General features: G+C 42.1%; 1 protein-coding gene across 2 annotated transcripts in view; it reads right to left on the reverse strand.

The window, feature by feature from the left end:
- The window catches only part of BMPER (BMP binding endothelial regulator), a 260,391-nt gene that overhangs the window by 227,545 nt on the left and 12,247 nt on the right, over positions 1-20,599 (reverse strand). Inside the window, exons 1-2 of one of the 2 annotated variants that reach the window (XM_010988075.3) lie at positions 10,916-11,159; positions 9,773-9,858 (exon numbers count right to left, since the gene is read on the reverse strand). In XM_010988075.3, coding sequence (XP_010986377.1) covers positions 9,773-9,858; positions 10,916-11,048 — 219 coding nt within the window. In that variant the 5' untranslated portion in view covers positions 11,049-11,159. Of the gene's footprint in view, positions 1-9,772; positions 9,859-10,915; positions 11,160-20,599 lie in introns of those variants that run through there. The other variant, XM_064487450.1, reaches the window with a different exon arrangement.

Consider the following 20,599-nt stretch of genomic DNA (forward strand, 5'->3'; position numbering starts at 1 on the left):
AGGGGGTCCACTCCGTCATTTGCTTTCTGCTTCTCACCTGCCACTTCCTGATTCAGTGGCGAGTGTCACCAAGGACAGCTCGGCCTCACTGTGAACGCAACATTGTCATTCGCTGCCCATAGATGGAAGCCAATCAAACAAGTGGACTCTTGAAGATGATAAACAGAGGAGCAGCCCATCTTGCTAAGCCCCAAATACTTCCAGAATTTTCTTTTACCAGAAAAGATGGCAGTCACCTCTACTGAAGTTCTACTGTCTAGCCTGACAGAAATTCAGAGTAAACACACTGCACAGGAATTGACAATAAAATGAAATAAAAGCCGTTGAGTCCGTTTGATCATTTCTTAGAAGTAGCTCAGTAGTCTAGTGAATCACTTCTTAGCATTTACACAGTGGCAGTAGCGATCATTTCTGAAGTGCTTACCAAATTCCAGACCCCATTTTACAAATTTTCAGTGTTTTAACTCACAATTCTGACAAAAGCCCTGCGATGAAAATAAAGATGTCGAGATTCAGAAATATTAGGCAACTCACCCAGGGCCATACAACTATTAAGGAGTAGACACAGGAACCACTGCACTGTTATTCTTAAAAAATATTCGCATTGAAGTACGTGCTAAAAACTGGTTCACAGCATATGCGTCGCTTTCTTCTACTCAAGTTCTTGCCCTTAATCATAATTCCACTTACACTGTTTACAAAGGGCTTTCACAAACACCAGCCCATTTAACCCATACACATCACCTCAGTGAATGGCTATAGCCAACAGGCGGGGTCTGTATGATTCCTCTTTAGAAATGGAGCTGAAGGGCACACGTGTCAGTGTGACTTGCTCAGCACCCACAACGAAGGCTCCGAGAGGGCCAACTGCCTGCCCAGGGATGCACAACTACACGGTGGCCCCGGTGAGATTTGAACCCATAATTTCAGAACCAAGGCCGCCACTCCACAGCTGTACTTCAATGACAAAACAGGCATTAAAAATTTAATGAAAAAAGAAACTCTTTTTCCCAGAGGCTCTAACTAAGGGATTAAATTATAGCACATTGTTTTTTAAAGCATCATTAGCTGTTTCATAGAGCAAACTTTAAAGTTTATAATGGTGAGATTTTATACTAGGCAGGTTCTTTGATATTGTGTCTCTTATTCATAATAAAAAATGTCTAAATGTAGCCTTGTCTGTTTTTGCATTGAACTCTAGAAACATTCCAAAGACATTGCAAAAATCTCTTACTTGTATTCATGAAATTAGTTCCGTTTGGGGACCTTTTAAAATGTCACGTGGTATCTATTCACTTTTGCTAAAATCTCTTCATATCAAAGTTTGGAAAATTTGTGATTTTTGCACTAAATTTTCAACATCCCTACAGTAATCTTAGTTTGGGATTTCTCTCAAACGGGGTTTCACCAAATTCCATCTATGATCAATTTTATTCCAGGTGAAAATGTGCAGCAGGTACCGGGGAGGTGGGCACCAGTGTTGATGCTTTCAAATAGTCCGAGAAGATGATGAGAAAGTTCCTTTTTTGATCGTTTCCTAAAAGGTTTCATCTAACTCTGCAATTTTCCATCAAATCAGGTTTTTTCTTCTTCAAATCTCTTCTGTCTTGACCTGCACGTTCCTGCTTCTCTGTCTCCTGTAACTAGCTCGGTCATTGGCGTCTTCCTTTCTAAACTTCTCTTAAATATGGCCCGTCTTCTAGTTACTATTGTACGCTCATTTCTTGAAATCTCAATTTCCCAAGACAAATAAGTACTCTCAAAGTTTTGAAGTTTATTTCGACGTAGACAGTTAACAAATTGCTGCCTTCTAGTCCTGATTTCTCTATTGAGATCAAGATCTACATTCTGACGAGCCTACTGGGCTTTTCTGCACGGAAAGTCTATCAAACCCAGCCCATCAAGTCTGAACTGATTATCCCTCGTATCTGTGGCCTCTTCCCTTCCTACATTATCTATAACATTGGCTAGAATTCCCAAATTCCCCTCAATCCATCCCATCTCTCACCTCTTCCAGCTATTTTATTGCCAAGTGCTATCAACTTGGGCTCAAAAATTCCTCTGCAAGTCCAGGGGTCCCAGCACATGGGTCCACTTTTTTTAAGGTGAGCCATCCAATTTCGATTATTGTATAAAATGTGTGCTACTGCTGAGAGTACGTACTATCATGGTAGTATCTACCAGGCTGAATAATTTGCCAGCGGGGTCAAGCACAGTCACATGCATCACATTACTTCTGTGAATAAGAAAAGAGAGTTGGCACCCAAAATGGAATTTTCAGAGAGACATCTGGAAGTAACCATTCTATTCAAGTAGCAGCACCTAGAAACGCTCTAGAGACACCAAGTAGTTAGCAAAGAGACACACTAGCACATCATCCCACTGTAATGACTACTGCGTTTTCATTACTATGTTTTTCTGGGCACTACTTGGAGCCTTTTCATCCAAATATTCTAGCACTAGAAGATAGTTAAAGTAATTTGAAAGAATAAGCAATATTGGTTTCTCCCAACACCTTCTTTCCCACTGCCCATCCCTATTCCAGGCTGCTGGCTCTCCCTGACCACAACCATCCCTGGAGTCTGTTGGCCAAACTCCAGCCTTCCTATACTCTAAGCATCTCCCACAGAAGCTTCTAAAGACATTTATAGAAAACACATCTTATTGTGTCATGTGGTTATGCCAAAGTATTAAATGGCTCCCCCAACTACACTAGTGGAACTGATCTCCTTGTCATTGCACTCAAGGTTCTCCCCTTGATGGCTCCACGCAGGCCTTCGAACTCAGCTTCCATCAGAGCTTCGGACACATTGGGCACACTGGACTCCACCGTCCCATGATTCCCAAGCATACACTCCTCTGTGCCTTCCCTCCAATCATGCCTTGCCAAGACTCTCTTTGCTCCACCCATTGAGGTCCCAGGTAGTCCAATCAGAATTCATCAACAACTCCCCTAGTACTTGGGTTCAAGTCTAGTCTAGTGCTTTCCTGTTACTCCTGTGAAACTTATTTATGCACGTGTCTCTCTCCTCACTTAGGCTGTGGGCCAGAATCTGTCTTATTGGTCTCTGCCTCCCCAAGGCGCCCAACCAGCACAATGCTTCAAAGACAAAAAAGGCTAAAAATGGAAGGGGAGAATGAAGTGTGGAGAGAAGGAAGAAAGAATAATATTATTGAATTTATAACCTGTTATCCCTAGTGCTTTGAGCGGTGTTTTATAGAACTGGAGCTGGGAATCGAGAGGTCTTAAAATACACACCCAGCTCATTTGCTGATCTTAACTAAGTTCAACAAGCACACCTGACCTCCCGGTGCCACGGAAGGTGATGTTATTAGTATTCTTCTAGAGCACAAAGTATCCCGTAGACCATTGGTTGGACAGAAGCACCACAGAAGAGGGTGCGAGAAACTGATATACTTTGTTTATTCAACAAACTTTTATTAATGGGCTTTACTTTCCATCGTTGTGCCTTGCCTGACTTTGGCCACTATGTCCTGTTCTCCTGCCCTCACTTTATCTGTATCCCCATCTGGGGAAGGGCTCTCCTTCCTCACCATCAATTCCTACACTTAAAACACAGTTTACTGTTGATGCGCACTGTAAAGGCCGGTGCCTTGACATGAAAAGAAAGTGTGTTTCAAATGGGATGGGGTGGGGAAGAGGGGAGCCCACAAGGAAGTAGGCAGCAAAAACCCCCTCAGGTCTGGAACGGGGCTGGGAGACTTCCACAAGGCAGGCCAGGAAAATCCCCATGATGCCAGACCACTAGGCAGTTTTTCCAGGATTACAGCGCTCCTGAGTCCCAACCCTATCCCTCTGCTAATAAAAGTACAAGTGAAGGTGACCCCACAGGCATCAAGATGTAAATACTCTGCAGAAAAACGAGGCCCCTCTTCCACGGAAAGTTTTTTTAGTGTTTAATGGAGAGCAAGGGGAAAACTTACACCAGGGCTCACAGACCCCTGGACCAATAAGGAAGGAGCTCAGATCGGTCCAGTCCAAGTCTGGAGGGACAGAAAACCCCACAAAACATTACTGACTTTGCCCTGTTCATTCATAACGATGGGTGGGCTTGGCATCACTATCCCTATGTCTCTTCTCCATCGATTTCTCTCTCTCTCTCTCTCTCTCTTTTTTTTTTTTTTTGATGAACCTTTACATCCTATTCCATTGAGGAAATAAGAGTTTAAACAGTAACGTCATCATCAGCAACAACAATCATGAATCATCCCAGAGAGCTGACTGCATGCCAAGCCCGGGGCCAAGCCCGAACTGCTGCATCTCACTTACTTCCCACAGCAAGCCTATGAGCGCAGCGGTGAAAGCCATCCCACTCTCCAGATGAGGAAACTGAGGCTCAGAAAGGTGAGATAACTTTCCCTATTTCACCACCAGTAAGTTAACAGAGCCAAGATCTGAACCCAGGTCTGTCTGATGCCTGGGCCAAATCTCTTTGCCAAAATAATACAGTATCAGCCAATAGCTGTCCAAACTGTGTCTTCCTCTGAAAGGGCCTCCAAGTCCAGTCTTGGTTTGTGTTACAAGACCAAAATCACTCTAAATACCCACCACAGTGAGCCCACATCAGCTCTGCAGAGGCTGAAATAACTCTCTGAAGCCCTTGGAAGTATTTGCAGACTTTGTTAAGTAGTAAACGACTGGCAGAAACAAGCTGGTTTAGAGGAGGAAACACTGGTTTCACATCCCAGTTCTGTCTCTCAATAACTATGTCACCTCAGGACATTCGCTCCACCTCCTGAGCCTCAATAAGACATGGGTAATAATACCCATATATCCAGAGGAAAAAAAATTTAAAAAGACATATGCACAGCAGTGTTCATAGCAGCACTATTTATGATAGCCAAGACATGGAAACAACCCAAATGTCCATCAACAGATTACTGGATAAAGAAGATGTGGTGCATACATACAATGGAACAATACTCGGCCATAAAAAAGAATAAAATAATGCCATTTGCAGCAATATGGATGGACCTGAAGACTATCATTCAAAGTAAAGTGGGCCAGAAAGAGAAAGAAAAATGTCATATGACATCATTTATATGAAGAATCTAAAAAAAAAAAACAGTAATAATAATGACACAAATGAACTAATTATTTTGATTTCTTGAATATGTGTAAGCACATTTGACTGTCCTAATGATTGGATTACCACATTCTGTTGTTTCTTATTTTGTAGTTGGCTGTATTCCTTTGATAACTAGGTAAGTTTAAAAAGCTAAAGATCTAATCTGTTCTTAGAAACAATAATTAGTACATATATGAAAACTAAAAAGAAAGACATGGGTAATAATAACTGTCTCAGAGCTGATGTTGGTGAGTTTGCCAGCAAGATGCCATAAATTAGTTACCTTTCCCTAAAACTGTTCTATTAACTAAATTGTTCCATGGAAAAGCAATTGGTCACAACACCTTCTGAACAAAGTATAAATAAGACAGACAGACAGACAGACAGACAGAAACATAGAAATCTTGATCATTTCCTTACTGAGCATCCAAAACCCAAAGCCTAAAAATGATACAAAACACTTTTCAAAAAAAAAAAAACCTCTGACAACCTCTGCAGATGTGCACGTACTGAGTGCAGTATCTCTCTGAACACATCAGGACCGCTTCATATCCCTTCTCCTTCTCCTCGTCCTTCACCCACCTCACTCTCCCCCTCTCCACCTCTCTCCTTCACAGGCGTGCACACACGCACAAATTGAATCCTGATGCACAGCTGTCTCCCTCGTCCTCAAACACATGCCTAACACTTGTCCAGATGACAGATAACTATTCTCTAGCCAGTTAATTTGAACAATTAAAAAGCACAAGGATTTTACAGAGGTAAGGAACCCGAGAGAATCAGAGATTCTGGTAGCTGCTTATTTAGTGACGGGGGATTTCTGCGATTACAAAGTAGAAGACAGCAGACAAAGCCCCCTCTGTTTGCAGCACTTGGTGGGCTCCGGGCTAGGTGGAGCCCCGCTTCTTGTAACACCAAATTTCACGTTGCTTTTTATGAGCAGAGGGTCCATTTCGAAATTGCACCTCTGGATTTAAAAGAGGAAATTTAAACCTCAGAATAATGTTTTTTGCTGAAGAAAATGTATGCCAAACTAAGCCCCGACTGACTTCTGGTTTTCTGAGTCCCAGCCTCCAAAGTTTTCTCAGGTTTCCAGTACTGAGCCGAGCTCACTGGCTTGTGCCACTTCCTTCCACGCTACGGTTAGGTGGAAACGGGGTGAGAAGAGCAGGGGTACCACTTCCCCAGGCACACTGGGCGGATTTGCGGGCGCCCAAAAGATCCAGAGAACCACTTTAGAGTCATTAGCTTGGAGGGACAGCTGTACTTCACAGGAGGCACCGACACGTTGTCCTAGGCATTACAGGAAAAAAAAATTCTAGCGAGAAGGAGAAAAACATCAGACAGAACAGCAGTAAGTCTCCGCCTTCCTTCCTCAGCCCCACAAAAGACCATTTTGTAAGGTGGGAAAAAGCTGTGCTTTGCTTTCAAACTGAATAATGAAGCACTTGCATCTTTAATCCAAACTGTCTCCCCGTTTCCCTGAATATTGGGACAGTGGTCCAACTTCTCACCTTTCCCCTTGAACAGTTGAACTGCAGCTTTTTGACCCACACACTTTAAAACGATATCCATCGTCAGCTAACAAACAGGTTATTCTTGGACCGTGGCTGATGCTGGCAAGATGCTCAGGTCTAGGCAGACGAGGACAGATGAGAATAAAATTATTCAGTCCTGCTCGCCGTGGCCACTGCGCCCACTGTCATCCTCCAAATTCCCACAGAAATGAGCTCATTCCACCTTCTGAAACATTTCGGAGCTTCAAGGTTTAAATCAGGCTAAGTTGATTTTGCGGGGTTTTTCAAGCTTTTACACTGTAATTATATGCAGGACTTTGTGCCACCTATTTCCTCCCAACTGTAACATTTTACATCTTTTTTAAGCATACGTTGAGGTTAGCTTTTTTTTTTTAGTACATGTTATGAAATAAGATACGAGCTTATACTCAGCTTTAGGTAACTTTCTGCCAAAAGGCTGGACCAACACAAACTAAATATGACTATTTTCTTTATCCAAAGTACAGTTTTGACTATTACATACCCTCTTAATGTACATATATAAAACTAGCTCACAACTAAAGCTCCCTGCAGGTCAACTGAAATCATAACGAGATTTTCCTTTCGTATAATGTGATTAACAAATGTTAGCTAACCGAACTCCTGAAAGACTCAAGAGAAAAAAAGCAAAATAACTCAAGCAATGCCAAAAAGTAAAATAACTCAACAATCTTTCTATTTTTTTTCCTAGCTTTTTCACATCTTTAACTTAGAAAATAGCCTGTTTTGCTTGGTTAGAGGTGTGTGCTCTAGAGGCAGGTGAGAGTGAGTTACAGCTCCACTGTTTACTAAAATATGACCTGCACCAGCTACCAAACTTCCTTAAGCCTCAGTTTCCTCATCTGTAAAATGGGGGTGTAAAAATCCTCAAAAGATTTTTGTGAGGATTAAATGAAATAATGTAGGCTTAGATAAGTACCAACAAATAAAGTGTTTCATATAAATATTGGTTGCTAATCTGACATTATCTATTTGCTCAATAAGTCTACCTTCTAGCCTAAATATAAAAATGCCAACTAACCTCCTGGCGGTCTGGGTGCTTTGAAATTCATGGCACATGGTAAGTTTCTGAGGGGCTCACTGTCGTGAGTGGGTCCCTCAGAAACTTACAAGAGCAGATACAGATAAAGAAGTGGCCATCCACCTCTTCTTACTCAACTTTATCAGTATTACAAATGTTTGGGAAGCAATAATAACTATGACAACTTGGGCCCTGTAATCCTAAACCCCTGCAAAGGTCACAGTAACATATCACTGAGCCTTTCAGCTAGTGAGAGCTCTGAGGCATCCTCTGAATAGTAAGTGAGTCGAGCTGCCAGAGTCTCGACTTCATATGCTTAGAAAGTATTTCTGACAGCTTTCACTAAGGCAGATACCTCCAAATGTTACTCAAAGATATAAATGAATCTACTACCCTTCTGAACTTAATCAGTGCTTTTCTGGAATAAATATCACTCCAGAATTCTTACTGATGCATCTTTTCATTCCTAGATTTACTCTTTACCTTCAAAACAGCAAGATTCTAACATCTGTCTTACTAGCAGTAAGGCTGTACTTTCAGAGAAAGGTTTTCCCCCAGGGCAGGAGGACTGAAAAGGGGCAATGCTGGGTGGAGAATTTTTCACATTATTTGGGAACAGTTTGGAAAACCCAACCTGTATATTTAAACTTTATAAATGTAACAATATTGCCGAAGAGGAAAAACATGTGGAGCTTCAAGTTCCTTTAAACGTTTCCCCATCAGGGTTAATTTGTTCTGAAATCTTAAGAGAGTAAGATAAAATAATTTACTCACATTATACAGATAGGAGAAATTAAAAAATATTATCTTCTTTCACACACACACACACACATTTGTAAGTATACAGCCACGCCAGAATTTAAGCGCAAAGCTTCTTTTCAACAGGTCCTTTAGTGAAAGATTGTTCCTTAATAAGGCAGCTCATAAACACAAAACTTAAAGGGTCCCTCTCGCTTAGCTCTCTTTTCATAAAGCAGCAATACTTAGCATCTCTGCAAGCATAATGTCTCTTAACCTTTATTTCTGTTGAGTTCCTTAGTCTTCAGAACCTGATAATCATTTGATACAGACGTTCACCTTCACCCATTTATCATTTTGCAACACTGACCTCATCTCTTGTCATGAAAACGTTTGGGTAGTTTAAACCCAGATGGCTTGGCTTTCACCAAAACACAGAAGAATCCCTTTTCCAGTTCCATACAGCATGCTGATCTGATAAATTTCAGTCATCTATCACTCTGAGGCTTTGCATTTGACTGCCTTAATGTATTTCCAACAGGGTTTTGTGATGTGTAGTTCTTAATCAAAGTTTGCCAAAAGTGATTGGCGTGTAAAGCACTTTTAAGCAAAAATGTTGCTCTTTGTGAGTCTCTGTGTCATCTCAGAACTTCTTACTCGTATAACTTAATCTCCCCCATGTGGTTACTTATTAGATCTTATCATTAACTATTCCGCTAAAATAAATGGAAACAAATTATTATTTTTTTTCACCTACTAGCCACTGCCAGTGTTAACTAAGCAGCTGACAGCCAAGTATCATTCTCTACTAAGGATAGAATGTCCTTTCTGACTCATGCTTCCAAATCAGAAATATAAAGACTGGTTTTGAGAGCCAAGGGTATAAGAGGCCAAGAAATCCAAGATTACATCTTGCCGTGATGTTTGTGCTTTGTGTATGTCACCTTTCTTTCCCCTGCTCACATACCTTATCCCAGACCTTTATACCTAAATGTTAACATTTTCACACTAAGCTCAGACTACAGAATCAAGGCAGAAAGTTTGGTGGCACCAGTGGTTTGGAGGCAATAGCCATTCCCGGGAACAGAAGTGCAAATGGTAATTATCACTGAGACAATGCCATACAAAGTCCATCTTAAGTTTACTTACGTAATGTGGTATCAAAGATAAGAATTCCCCAGCCTGATAAAACAGAAATTGTCAAAGTCCATAAAACTCAGAAATTCCACTGAATTCAATTCACCAGCTATGTGCACGTTTGCAATGACTAAAATCAGTTATTAAAAGCTGGTTATATTACTACACTTAATCCACTCACCCTCTCAGAGGAAGCAACTGACTTCGCATTACCTGATCTCCATACTCACCAGGCAGACACACATTATACAAGGGTTATCCGTGATAAATGGAATCTGGAGGACTTCACCCTCATTTTCACATTTTGCAACAGAACCTGAAGTAAAGGAAGAAAAAAGTTATTTAAACTTAGCTGACTGGCATTACTACAAAAAAATAGAATTTTTACACTCATCCTTTTTGAAATAGCTATACCCAAATTTCAGAAATTCCTAATGAGTTTTAACTTATCAAGTTCACCAGAAAAGGTCCTTCTGAAAAAAAATCTATTTTAGTTTTATTAGAACAGGTTTAAAAAAAAAAAAAGCTGTGCTATATAGATAGATTTTCTATTCTCAGATGGTTTGAGCACAATTCTAAGTATCTCACTGGGTCTTTAATAGTACCCCTCCTTTATGAAGGCATTACGACTAAACACACACTCCCATATGCAAAAAATTCAAATTGGCCATTAGGGTAGATTTTAAATTTGAACAAAATTCAGGACCGTGTCAATGAACAGGCCTTCATATGAATCTGCCGCATACTGTCTTGAGTTGAAATCACTTTTTGAAACACTATCTTCTTTCCTCTTCTCTTAGAAATTGACTCAATATTTTCTTTTCTGCACCAGGTGTCAGTACAGTATGTCCTTTAGAATAGCAGCTGAGGTCTTCACCTGCCTGAAAGCATATAATTATTATATCCTGCTATTATTACCCTTTTAAAATATGATGGTTTCTTTAAATTCAAGGTCTAGAGAGCGGATGTTTTAAAAGTCACTCCCAGTACAAAAGCTATATTGGAAACCTATAGAGTGAGAAAGGCTGACGGGTGGAAAACGGTGTAAAATTTCTTCTCAATTGTATCGGGGAGAAGAGATCAAAATAAAGCTTGAAGAAAACTAAAAATAATTTCTCAAATTCAAATAGAACAATTTCCATTATCACTACAGTATTGCTATCAACAGCCTTCCCGCTCTCCACCGCTTAACCTACTCACTGCCTTCCCACCCTTTAACTCCGCTGGCTTCGATTCATCCCCATCCGCCAGCGAGAGGCAGGCTCCAAGGTGCTCGCTCCCCACCCTCCCGTCCCCGGGGCAAGCCAGTGCCTCCTCTCCCAGGTACCAAACCAGCATCCGGGAGGGCCGGTGCCTCTTGCCCCCTCCCCTACCTGTCAAGAAGGAGGAAGCCAGAGACATGGGGACCCCCGAGCAATTGAGCAGCAGCAAGACGCAGCAGGTAATCCCGGGCGAGCGCCGGCAGGGACGCTCAGCCAGAGCCCTGACGCCGGAGAACCAGAGCATCGTCACCTGGAGGGAATCCCGGGCGACTGCAGGTCCCGCGCCGCCGCCTATGCTCCGCTACCACCGCTCGCAGTCAAAAAGGGCTCTCAGCCGGCGAGTCGGGAGACAGTCCGCGAAGGAGGGAGGCGGGCGCCCGGGAGCCGGGGGGGCGGGGGAGGCGGGAGAGGGAGGCGAGGGGTGGGGGGCGCCCAGGGAGGAGGGTCCTGCGGCCAGGCTCCTCCAATGCGGCTTTTTTTTTTTTTTTTTTAAGGAGTTGCTTGCAGCGGTTTAGTCGTCTGCCCTTCTACAACAGAGCGGGGGCCGGGAGAAGGGGGTGTCACAGCAGCTGGAGATAGGCAGAAAGGAGTGGCTGCGCAGCCCGCTGCGCACCGCTGCTCCGCCGCCGCCGCCCGGGCTGCAGCGACTGCCCCGGGGCGCTGCCGCTGCCGCCGCGTCCTCCACTGCTGCACTCCCACCTTCTGCCGGCCCACCGGCTCTCGACCCGGCCAGCGCGCACGCTCGCTCTGGCGTCGGAGACCCGGGCGCACCGGGCGCCTCCGGGAACCCGCTGGGGGCGCCCCGGCGCAGGAGGGACTGCAGAAGCCCGCGCCCTGCACTCGTCTCCGCTGGGCTTCCAGCCCACTCCCCAGCCCCTCGAGGGAAACCACTTGCCCCTAGGCGCGGATCCCAGCGGGGCAGGCGTGTCTCCACCGCCCGGAGCGCGCGGCGCCTCCTCCCTTCCCCGCGGAAACCTCCCCTAAGGGGGTATGCCGCACCACCCCTGCTCACGCCCGGGTGCTCCAACCCTGGGAGGGAGCAGAATATGGGGCGCAGAGCGCCTCATCACCCCCACTCTTTCCAGGTGTCCCAGCTTTGGGAAGGAGCGACAAACGGGGGCCGGGGGGCCCCCTAACTTTTCACTCCCTGCTTTACTTCCCTCTGGTGGGGGCGCGACAGCGGACTCAACAGGCCGAGCAGTCAGAGGGGCGAGGGGCCTTCGAGATCAGTGCTCTGTGCTTATGTGTCTGCGCGTCATGACAGTAGAGAAGACAGAAATTGAAACGACGCGCAAGGTAGAGTAATAAACGTACAGAAGCTAACGCTTTTCTCCCTTAAAAAAAAGGAACAGTCGCTCCATGACTCCTCCCTTCCAAACTCGGGCGGACCGGGGCGGGTGCTGTTTGACTAATCATTCATTCACCCGAGAAAGAGGGAGGGACCCGCGGGGCGGCTAATCTCTGGCTGGAGCCGCCGAGGCTCGGAGTTCTCGCCTTCGCAGACCTGGGTGACAATAAGTCCGACCGTACGGCCGGCGGATCCACCCTGGCCGGACCGCGGCCTTCCGCTCAAGCCGTGGCACCCTCTGCTCAAAGGAGGAGAGAAGAGTTTTTGTAACCAAATGAGAATTAGGGGACGCTTGGCAAGTGTTGGGACCTGATGATCAGCCGTCCTCGGAGCTCACCGTGGGTCGCCGGCTTCCTTTCCCCAAGAATGGAAACGGCCCCCCCCCCCCCCCCACCACCACCACACGCCGACCCTCCTGGCTGGTCGGCCTGGTTGCATCCAAACAACAATCACCGACTAGCCAAGCATGTTTCCCAGCGGGGCGCACCTAACAATTTCCCGGCGAAGTGGGTTGTCTGTAGTCGCAGAAACTATACCTTTGCAAATGAATTAGTCTGTTTGCCGACACATTTAGTATAGTTTCCTCTTAAGCCCTCCTGGCTTTGGAAGGGGTAGGGGAGCGCTGTTTATTTGTTTTTATTTTTTCGAGTAGATGGAGAGCTTCCTTTAAGGCAGCAATGCCCACAAACCGGCACGCCAAGGGGCCGATACAAGCGCATTGCTCTGACACGGAAAAAATCAGAGAAGGGAAAGCTGTCATTAGCTTAGCACGCTCCATTTCCCTCTCAAAACAGATTTTTAGTGTAAAACTTAAATTAAAAGAGAAGAAAGATGATGTGTGGTTGCTTTTTTTCTCCCCAAATAACCACCATGGCCAGGCAGCTTCTTGAAAATCAGTGTTTAATGTATTCACTAACAATAAAGAGAACGTGCAAAAAAAAAAAAAAAAAAAGGAAAAAAGAAATCTCTAAACCCAGCCTTACCTCTCAATCCATAGAGACCGATTAAAAAAATAAAATAAAAACATTTATTACAACAGATAATTACAGTCCGATGAAACCACCACCCCTCTCTAAAGATTCTCCCTGCATGAGGCTTTAGCTAAAGATGCTAATCGTGACTTAATTAAGGAAAACGGAACAACGGAGAGGTTGGGAGGCTTTTCATTGCCCTAGACCTCAGCAGTAGATATGGAATTGCAGAATATTTGAAGAGGACACATTAGTTATAGGCAGACATCTTCAAGGGTTTGCATGACAAAAGTCTGTATGATGGAATCTAGGTGTGTGTGGCATTTCTCAAACCAAAGATGTAGTGCCCTGAACTTTCCCTATAGGTGTGAACCTAAAAACTACCTGGAAAATATTTTCATCTACCTGGAAGTTTACCAATGGGAAGGATATACAGAAGCCTTTGGCAAACTTGTCCATTCTTCCCATTTGTTCCAATCAGCTGCCACCAGTGATTTTCCCTGCTGCCTTCTCAGCAAAAGGGCCCTACTTCTTCCTTCTCCCCAAAGAGCTTATCAGCCCTCCACTGCTGCTGCCACCACCCCTTCAAGTGACAGTCTATCAGCTGCCAGTTGGTCTCTGTCTACACAAAGCTGAGATATTCTGAGGTCAAAAAAAGAAAGAAAAGAAGAAAGAGGCTGTGCACTGAAAAGCATATGGATCTGCCTTCACGTTTAAAGGGTGGGACCATCCAAATCCCCAAAAGCTCTTGACTGAAATCCAAAGGAGAACAAAATGTGTTTGACTCTGTTTATGACATTTTTCAGAGTAAAGGAATTAATGGGACCCAAAGATCATTCTATAACTTAGGGCCTGTTCTAGTCTCAGCTAGACAATGAGCCATCTCATTCTCTTTAAAATAAAACATATAACCTAATCAGACCCAAAAGGAACCAGGCCCGTGGTAGGAGAAATTCTCTTCATCTCCCTTCAAAACTATGATGCTGAATTTGCACTGAAAAATGCTAGCAAATACACCATTCAGTAACATGGATTCAAAGTAACTTCAAGAGAAATTACATCAACCCAGCTTCCTAAAAACAGAAATAAATAGACCCTTCAAACAAGGCAGCAGGGTAAAGAAATTGTGATACCAACCACTAGGGAGGGCCGGAAGTATTCCATAAATGCGTGAGGGTTTTGCTTTATGGAAAGACATCAGGCATTTTAGACTTCATGAGGATAGGGAAGTTGCTACCTAGGAGCCCAGTCTAGTAAGGAAGAGAAAGCATGTTTAGAAATGGATGCAGTGCAAGGTCTGAAGTGAATGTAAGAGAGCATAACATGGCCTGTCAGCGAAGTTTAAAGAAAGAGGAGGTTTAGCTTCATGGAGGAGATGGCACAGGAGTTGAGCTTTGAAAAGCGGAGAAGGCTTCAGTAGGGGAAAGGACAATTCAGGAGTGGCAGCAAGTAACAGCAGGGAGACACACGTATACAGAGACTGGGCAGCCGTCATTCAATTGGCGCTGTCTGTTGGCTGAGCAGCGCTGTGGAAAGGCTCGCAGATACCGAGGGCTACATAGGCAGCCCTGGAAGTATCCAGCCCAAATGAGCAACAGGGTGTTTACCATGGATAGGTGCCTACTTCTTGGAAACAACCAGACTGTATTTCTTTAGAATGGAAATTGTTTCTGCAGGTCTCGTCAGCAATCTGCACATTTATTCATGAGAGCACCATTTTCACCTACATCTGTTCGAAAGGGTTTGGGGGTTGGAGTGCATAGTACACGTGAATCAGTGTCTCAGCCTCTTCAGTAATGATTATATGATTCTTCTTGGGATGAAAGTAGAAATGCTGCCTTTAACATTTTTTAAAGCACTGGAGATCTTGGAGATCATACAAACCAATTCCCTATGCTTTGCCTTTAAGAATGAGAATTCTGAAGGCTAAGAGGGAAGTGACTAGCCCAGGGCCACACAGCTAGTCAAGGGCATTGTCTGTTTAAACAGAGCTCCTCTGGCTCTCTGATCAAGATGCTTTCCATTTTCAGTGTTCTGCCTTCTTGAGTCATAAGAATAGAGGAAAGGATCACTGGATGTTTTAAATATAATGCAGATTAAAGTTAGAGAGTTGTCGCAATCAGTACTGAAGTATCTATTGTACTGAACTGTCACCAATGATGCAAGTTACAGGACCTTGAAAAGCAGACCATAATATGGCTCACCAGTTGAACAGTGAATTTACTCTTAGGTCAGTAGGTGAAAACACTAAAGAACTGCACTGGGCTTTGCTATTGATTTGCTCAGTTTCTGGTTCTTCAGACAGGAGAGTGTACCATTGAGGCTGATGAGAAGTCCTCTAGATTCTGCCAGAGGGCTCTAGTATCATTCCAAAAAATCAGAAGCCCTGAAATTACTTTTTGTGGCAGTAGGGAGAGTGAGGACAATGACAAAAGCATAATTTTAGTGATATTGGTCTATTTTATTTAAATGTTTATTAAAATGGAATTTTAATTATTAATTATATAATTATTATAATTAATAATTAACCTGCTCTTTTTCTCATTTTCTCTATTGTTTGTAATCTTAAAGTTCTTTTCATACAACTGTACTCATTAAAGAGTTTATTCACTTTTAAAGCAGGGCATTTTGAAAAAAGATGATGGGACCAAGGCATTTTTAGACACAGCTGCATTGAAATAACAAAATCACTGTTTTTTTTTAAATTTTTGAATTAATGTTGTAATAAACTCCCCTCACTCCTTCCCTGGCCCTCACCCACCTCTGACCTCACCCCATCTCTGCCTCAAGGATGATGGTACTTCATGAGTAATGGGGTAAAGTTTTCCTGTTTCACATAGTACTTGTTTATTTAAATATCCATCAGCCAAAACAACCACATTGGAGTGTCACAGATTCTCCAGTTCTACAATTAAAACAAAAGCAGCTATTTTTCAAAGAAGATGTTAACTTTTGTCAACATCTAAAATATTTAATCAAGAAATTATTTTCATATTGGAAGTTATAGAAATCAGATAAAAATCTGACTCCACTAGGTAGGCACCAATGTGTGCTCATTAGTACAGAATGATCTTGGAGAGAGGGTCTTCCACATTCTATCTGGTCAGTAACTCCCCAACCAAATTTGCCCAATCACCAGCTTCATTGGCAAGAAAACCACAGCCCTATCTGTCTATTTAAGTGGGGAATAATAAATGGAATCTCAGCACAAACTCAAGGCACCAGTCTATCGTTCTAGGTTTTACAAGCTCAGTCTCATTTGGAGGAAGCATCAGCTGAGCCAGCAAATCACCATTGCCTCAGAATCATTATTCAAGATTATCTATAGACTCAGAGAAAAACAGTTCAACATTATCTACCTAAGGATATATATTCCAAGATGCTAATTAACATGTTACACTCTGGGAGAAAACCCTGGCTGTCCCTCAGTATTCATTTTTCCTCACTTTAGAGCCCCTAATTTGTGCAGTGCATATGGCTTATGGGCAATAAACACCACTTTCCTCAGCCTTTCTTACAGATAAGAGTGACCACATGACTAACTTCTAGCCAATGGAAAGCATCTTTAAAGAAGGGACATACTCTTCCTTCTTCCTCTCCTCCTTTCTTATGGCTGGAATAGAAACAGAAATAAAGCTGCTGGAGCTCCAGCAGCCACTTAGTCCCAAGAAAAGACTCCAGGAAGAAAGCTTTAGGGACTTGGCAGAGCAAGAAAAGAGAAGATTAGACTCTGAAACCATGAAATGCAATATGAGCTCTGGGCTGATGACCTCAGACTGTCCTGACTATGAGAGGATGAGCAGCACCTGTCTGGTTTCAGCCCTTGTTGTTGGCTTTTTCCCTTGTTATTTTCAACTAAATATAAAATTTTCTGAAATAACTAGCCTCAAAGACAAAGTGCCTAATAAAAAGCTCAATATATTAATTAGTTTATTTATTTATTAAAAACTGAAGCACTTTCAGAGAGAAAGAGCAAGTCTAGGATTTCAATCACCTGTAGTCCCTGTTTACTTGCATCTTACCAGTTTTAGGAAATTTAGGGGAACTTATAATATGCTTTCTTTGAAAAAAAACTGTAATTATTTGTACCCATGTTTATAGCCACATTAGTCACAACAGCCAAAAGGTAGAAGCACTTCACATGTTCATCAGCAGATAAATGGATAAACCAAATGTGGTATATGCATACAGTGGAATATTATTCAGCCTGAAAAAGGAAGGAAATTCTGATACATGCTACAATGTAGATGAACCTTGAGGACATCATGCTAAGTGAAATAAGCCAGTCACAAAAAGACAGATACTGTATAGTTCCAGTACAGTATCAAGAGTATTCAAGTTTATGGAGACAGAAAGTAAAATGGTGGTTGCCTGGGGGCTGGGGGGGAGGAGGGAACAGAGAGGTACTGTTTAATGAGTCTAGAGTTTTAGTTTTGCAAGATGAAGAGTTCTGGAGATTGGTTACACAGCCACATGAATGTACTTAACACTACTAAACTGTACATTTGAACATGTTAAGGTGGGTAATTTTATGTTATATGTATATTATCATAATTTTAAAATGTTTAATAATTTTTTTAAATAACTTGTATTTTCTTCATCATCACCAAATTAACATAATTGTTGGCCCCCAAAGTTGGAAAAACAGATTAGCAAAGAAAAAAAATGTTGTACTGTTTTATAATCTTGTTATAGTGACTGGCTCTGTGCTAAGCAATTTACTTAGATTACCTCATTCATTTCACCCAACAAGCTTATGAGGCAGTACTGTCATTACCGGCCCCGTTTTATATCTGAGTAAAATTAAGCACAAAAGATTAAGTAAATTGTTCAAGGTCACACAACAGGGAGTTGCTTGAACTAGAATCAGAATCCAGGTAGCCTGACTCTGGAGCGTTTGTTCTTGTTGGTTAAGCTATTGTGAATGTTTTTGTCACTAATTATTCTTTGGCAGCATCATTTTAAAATTATTATACAAAAGTCCCAATTTTATGAAGGTATCATAATCTTCTTTAGTAACCTCGCATCTAAGTTGTTTCCTGTTTTGTTTTTGTTTTTTTTTTTTTACTACTCTGAGGTGCTTTAGCAAACATCCTTTTTACTATTAATTTTTATTTCCTTGAGGATAAATTCATTAATTGGCAGACCCAAGGCAGACGCATTAAGGCTTTCAAATCATAATTTTATACATTCTTCATCAAAGATTATTTTCCCCTTTGGTCGTAAAAATGTTATATGTTAGACTGAAATATTACTCAAAAAGAAAGCCAATCATTAGGAGCTGCAAACTAGTGCTCAAAGTTATCTTAATAGATGTTTGTAGATGCACAGGATATACAATTAATTTAAGACTTGTTAAAAATAAAACCCATCCCACTGACTTTGTAGACTTCATTGATTGTGTGGTGTAAATATTTATTTAGGGAAATCTTAAAACAAACAATAGTGACTTATTTGACTGCTATCAGCTTCACGAATAATATCGAGTGTCTGTGAGCTGGAAGATAATAATCAGTTCCTCCCAGTCTTTCCTTCAGTCTCTTTCTAAAAGCAATTGCTTTCAACTTGAATTCTCAGTTGCTTTTCTTTCCCCAAGCCAAACTTTCCAGTAACTCCCATCAAAGCGACAGTAATCATATTAATGAACAATCTCAGCACCTCTCAGAAGGCAGCAAAATTAAAAATTCAAGTGCCCGAGATTTAATTCATCAGAACTATCCCTTCAACTCTCGCTTAATTTATAGCAGTTTGCTACCAATGAAATTAGTTAGTGGTCATTATGGAATGAATAAAACTAATTTCACTAATGTACGTAGTGTTCAAAGGAAATTCTCCAGAACTAATCCAATCACTTAATATCTAGTCCTAGTTCTGCCACTTTACATTCTAATGATTGAGGCAAACTCATTAACTTCAGGAGGCTTGGTTTCCCCATTTAATAAGAGAGTGAAATAGCATCACCTCTGTCTGCTTTTCAGGGATGGATATGAAATCATTTCATACCTAAGAAGGTAACTGAAAACTAGAGATTTTAGATATGAAAGGGCCCTCCGAAAGCACCTAATTCTACTCCTTCAAACAAACATACAGACTCTTCAACTAAGGTTCAAATAAATGAAGTCACTTGACCAAAGTTGTGATGGACATGAGTTTTTCCCAGAAGAGTAAGCCTCTTCTTAGGGAAATATTTCTCAAAATATATGGTTTGATTAAAGTCTGAAATAATTATAACCCCCCCATTCCCTCACACTTTTCCAGCAAACAGGGGGATTACGTGGCCAAAGCTGGGCCAATGGTTATCTCTCATCCCTCTGACCACATTCATTGGTCCAGGGTTGAAAACGTGACCCTGTGGATTTTTCAGACTTAAGCTGGGGAGGGGCCAGTACCTTAATCCATGTCAGTCTTTGCTATGCAAACCTAGCAATCAATCTTAAGGCCATGCAAGGCAATAAATGCACATTTTTGGAAAAACTGCAATGTGCAGAACAGGTACTTTGTGCCTGTTGAAGTGACCATACTTTCTTTCATGTTGTTATTATTCAATAATTTCCACTATTCTAATTTGAGACATTTTATTCTCTACGACATCTAAAGCAGTCGTTTACATTGAACCATTTAAGTATATAGCTTTTATTCGTGTAAATAAGAAGTCGTAGGGGAGAACACAACACCTTTCCTGCTCATTTTAATTGATGTTGGGGAAAAATTCAATTCCAAACAGAGGATCTAGTTCCATTGCATTTCTCATCCCCAGTGAGGTGTATGATGGAAATAACTGCTGGGCATTAGCTATTATAATACCAACAGATGCCGTTCAGTGGGGACCAGACAAAACAAACAAGTTAAGTGGCAGTCTGTTGATGAGTCATTTTATTCTTTACTGCTATAAATAGCTTGTCCTATGAGCATCATAGATGTTTGCTCTGTATGACATGTGAATGTGTTACTTTCTGCCCTTCAACATCTGGAGACACTGCTAAATGTAAGCATCAATGGACCCCCCAGATCTGAGGGATATGAGATGGTGTTTCTTGGGTTTTTTAATTAATTAATTGCAAGGGGGAGGTAATTAGATTCACTTATTTATTTTTTAATGGAGGTACTGGGGAATTGAACCAGGACCCTGTGCATGCTAGGCATACTGTCTACCACTGAGCTATACCCTCCCAACTGCTTCTTGGTTTCTAAGTGAGTCACCAGGTCTACTACTCTATACTTCCATATAGCCAGTTTCCTAAATGGCAAAAAACGTCAGCTTGAAAAACCTGAAAAAAACGGGAAGTTTAATTTTTACAAGTTTTTCTTGCATTAGTACCACCATTACTCTCCCTTAGAGTTTGGAAAATAATTTTCATGGTGACTAAATTAGTCTCTGATCAAAGGTGAAATTTCTTTAGGTCCCAGAATTTCTAAAGATAAACACTTTACAATCCAGCCTGGGTAAAGGAATAGAATATCCTGGTAAATTCCTTG

This window comes from Camelus dromedarius, chromosome 7 (assembly GCF_036321535.1).
Source record: "Camelus dromedarius isolate mCamDro1 chromosome 7, mCamDro1.pat, whole genome shotgun sequence".
NCBI lineage: Eukaryota > Metazoa > Chordata > Mammalia > Artiodactyla > Camelidae > Camelus > Camelus dromedarius.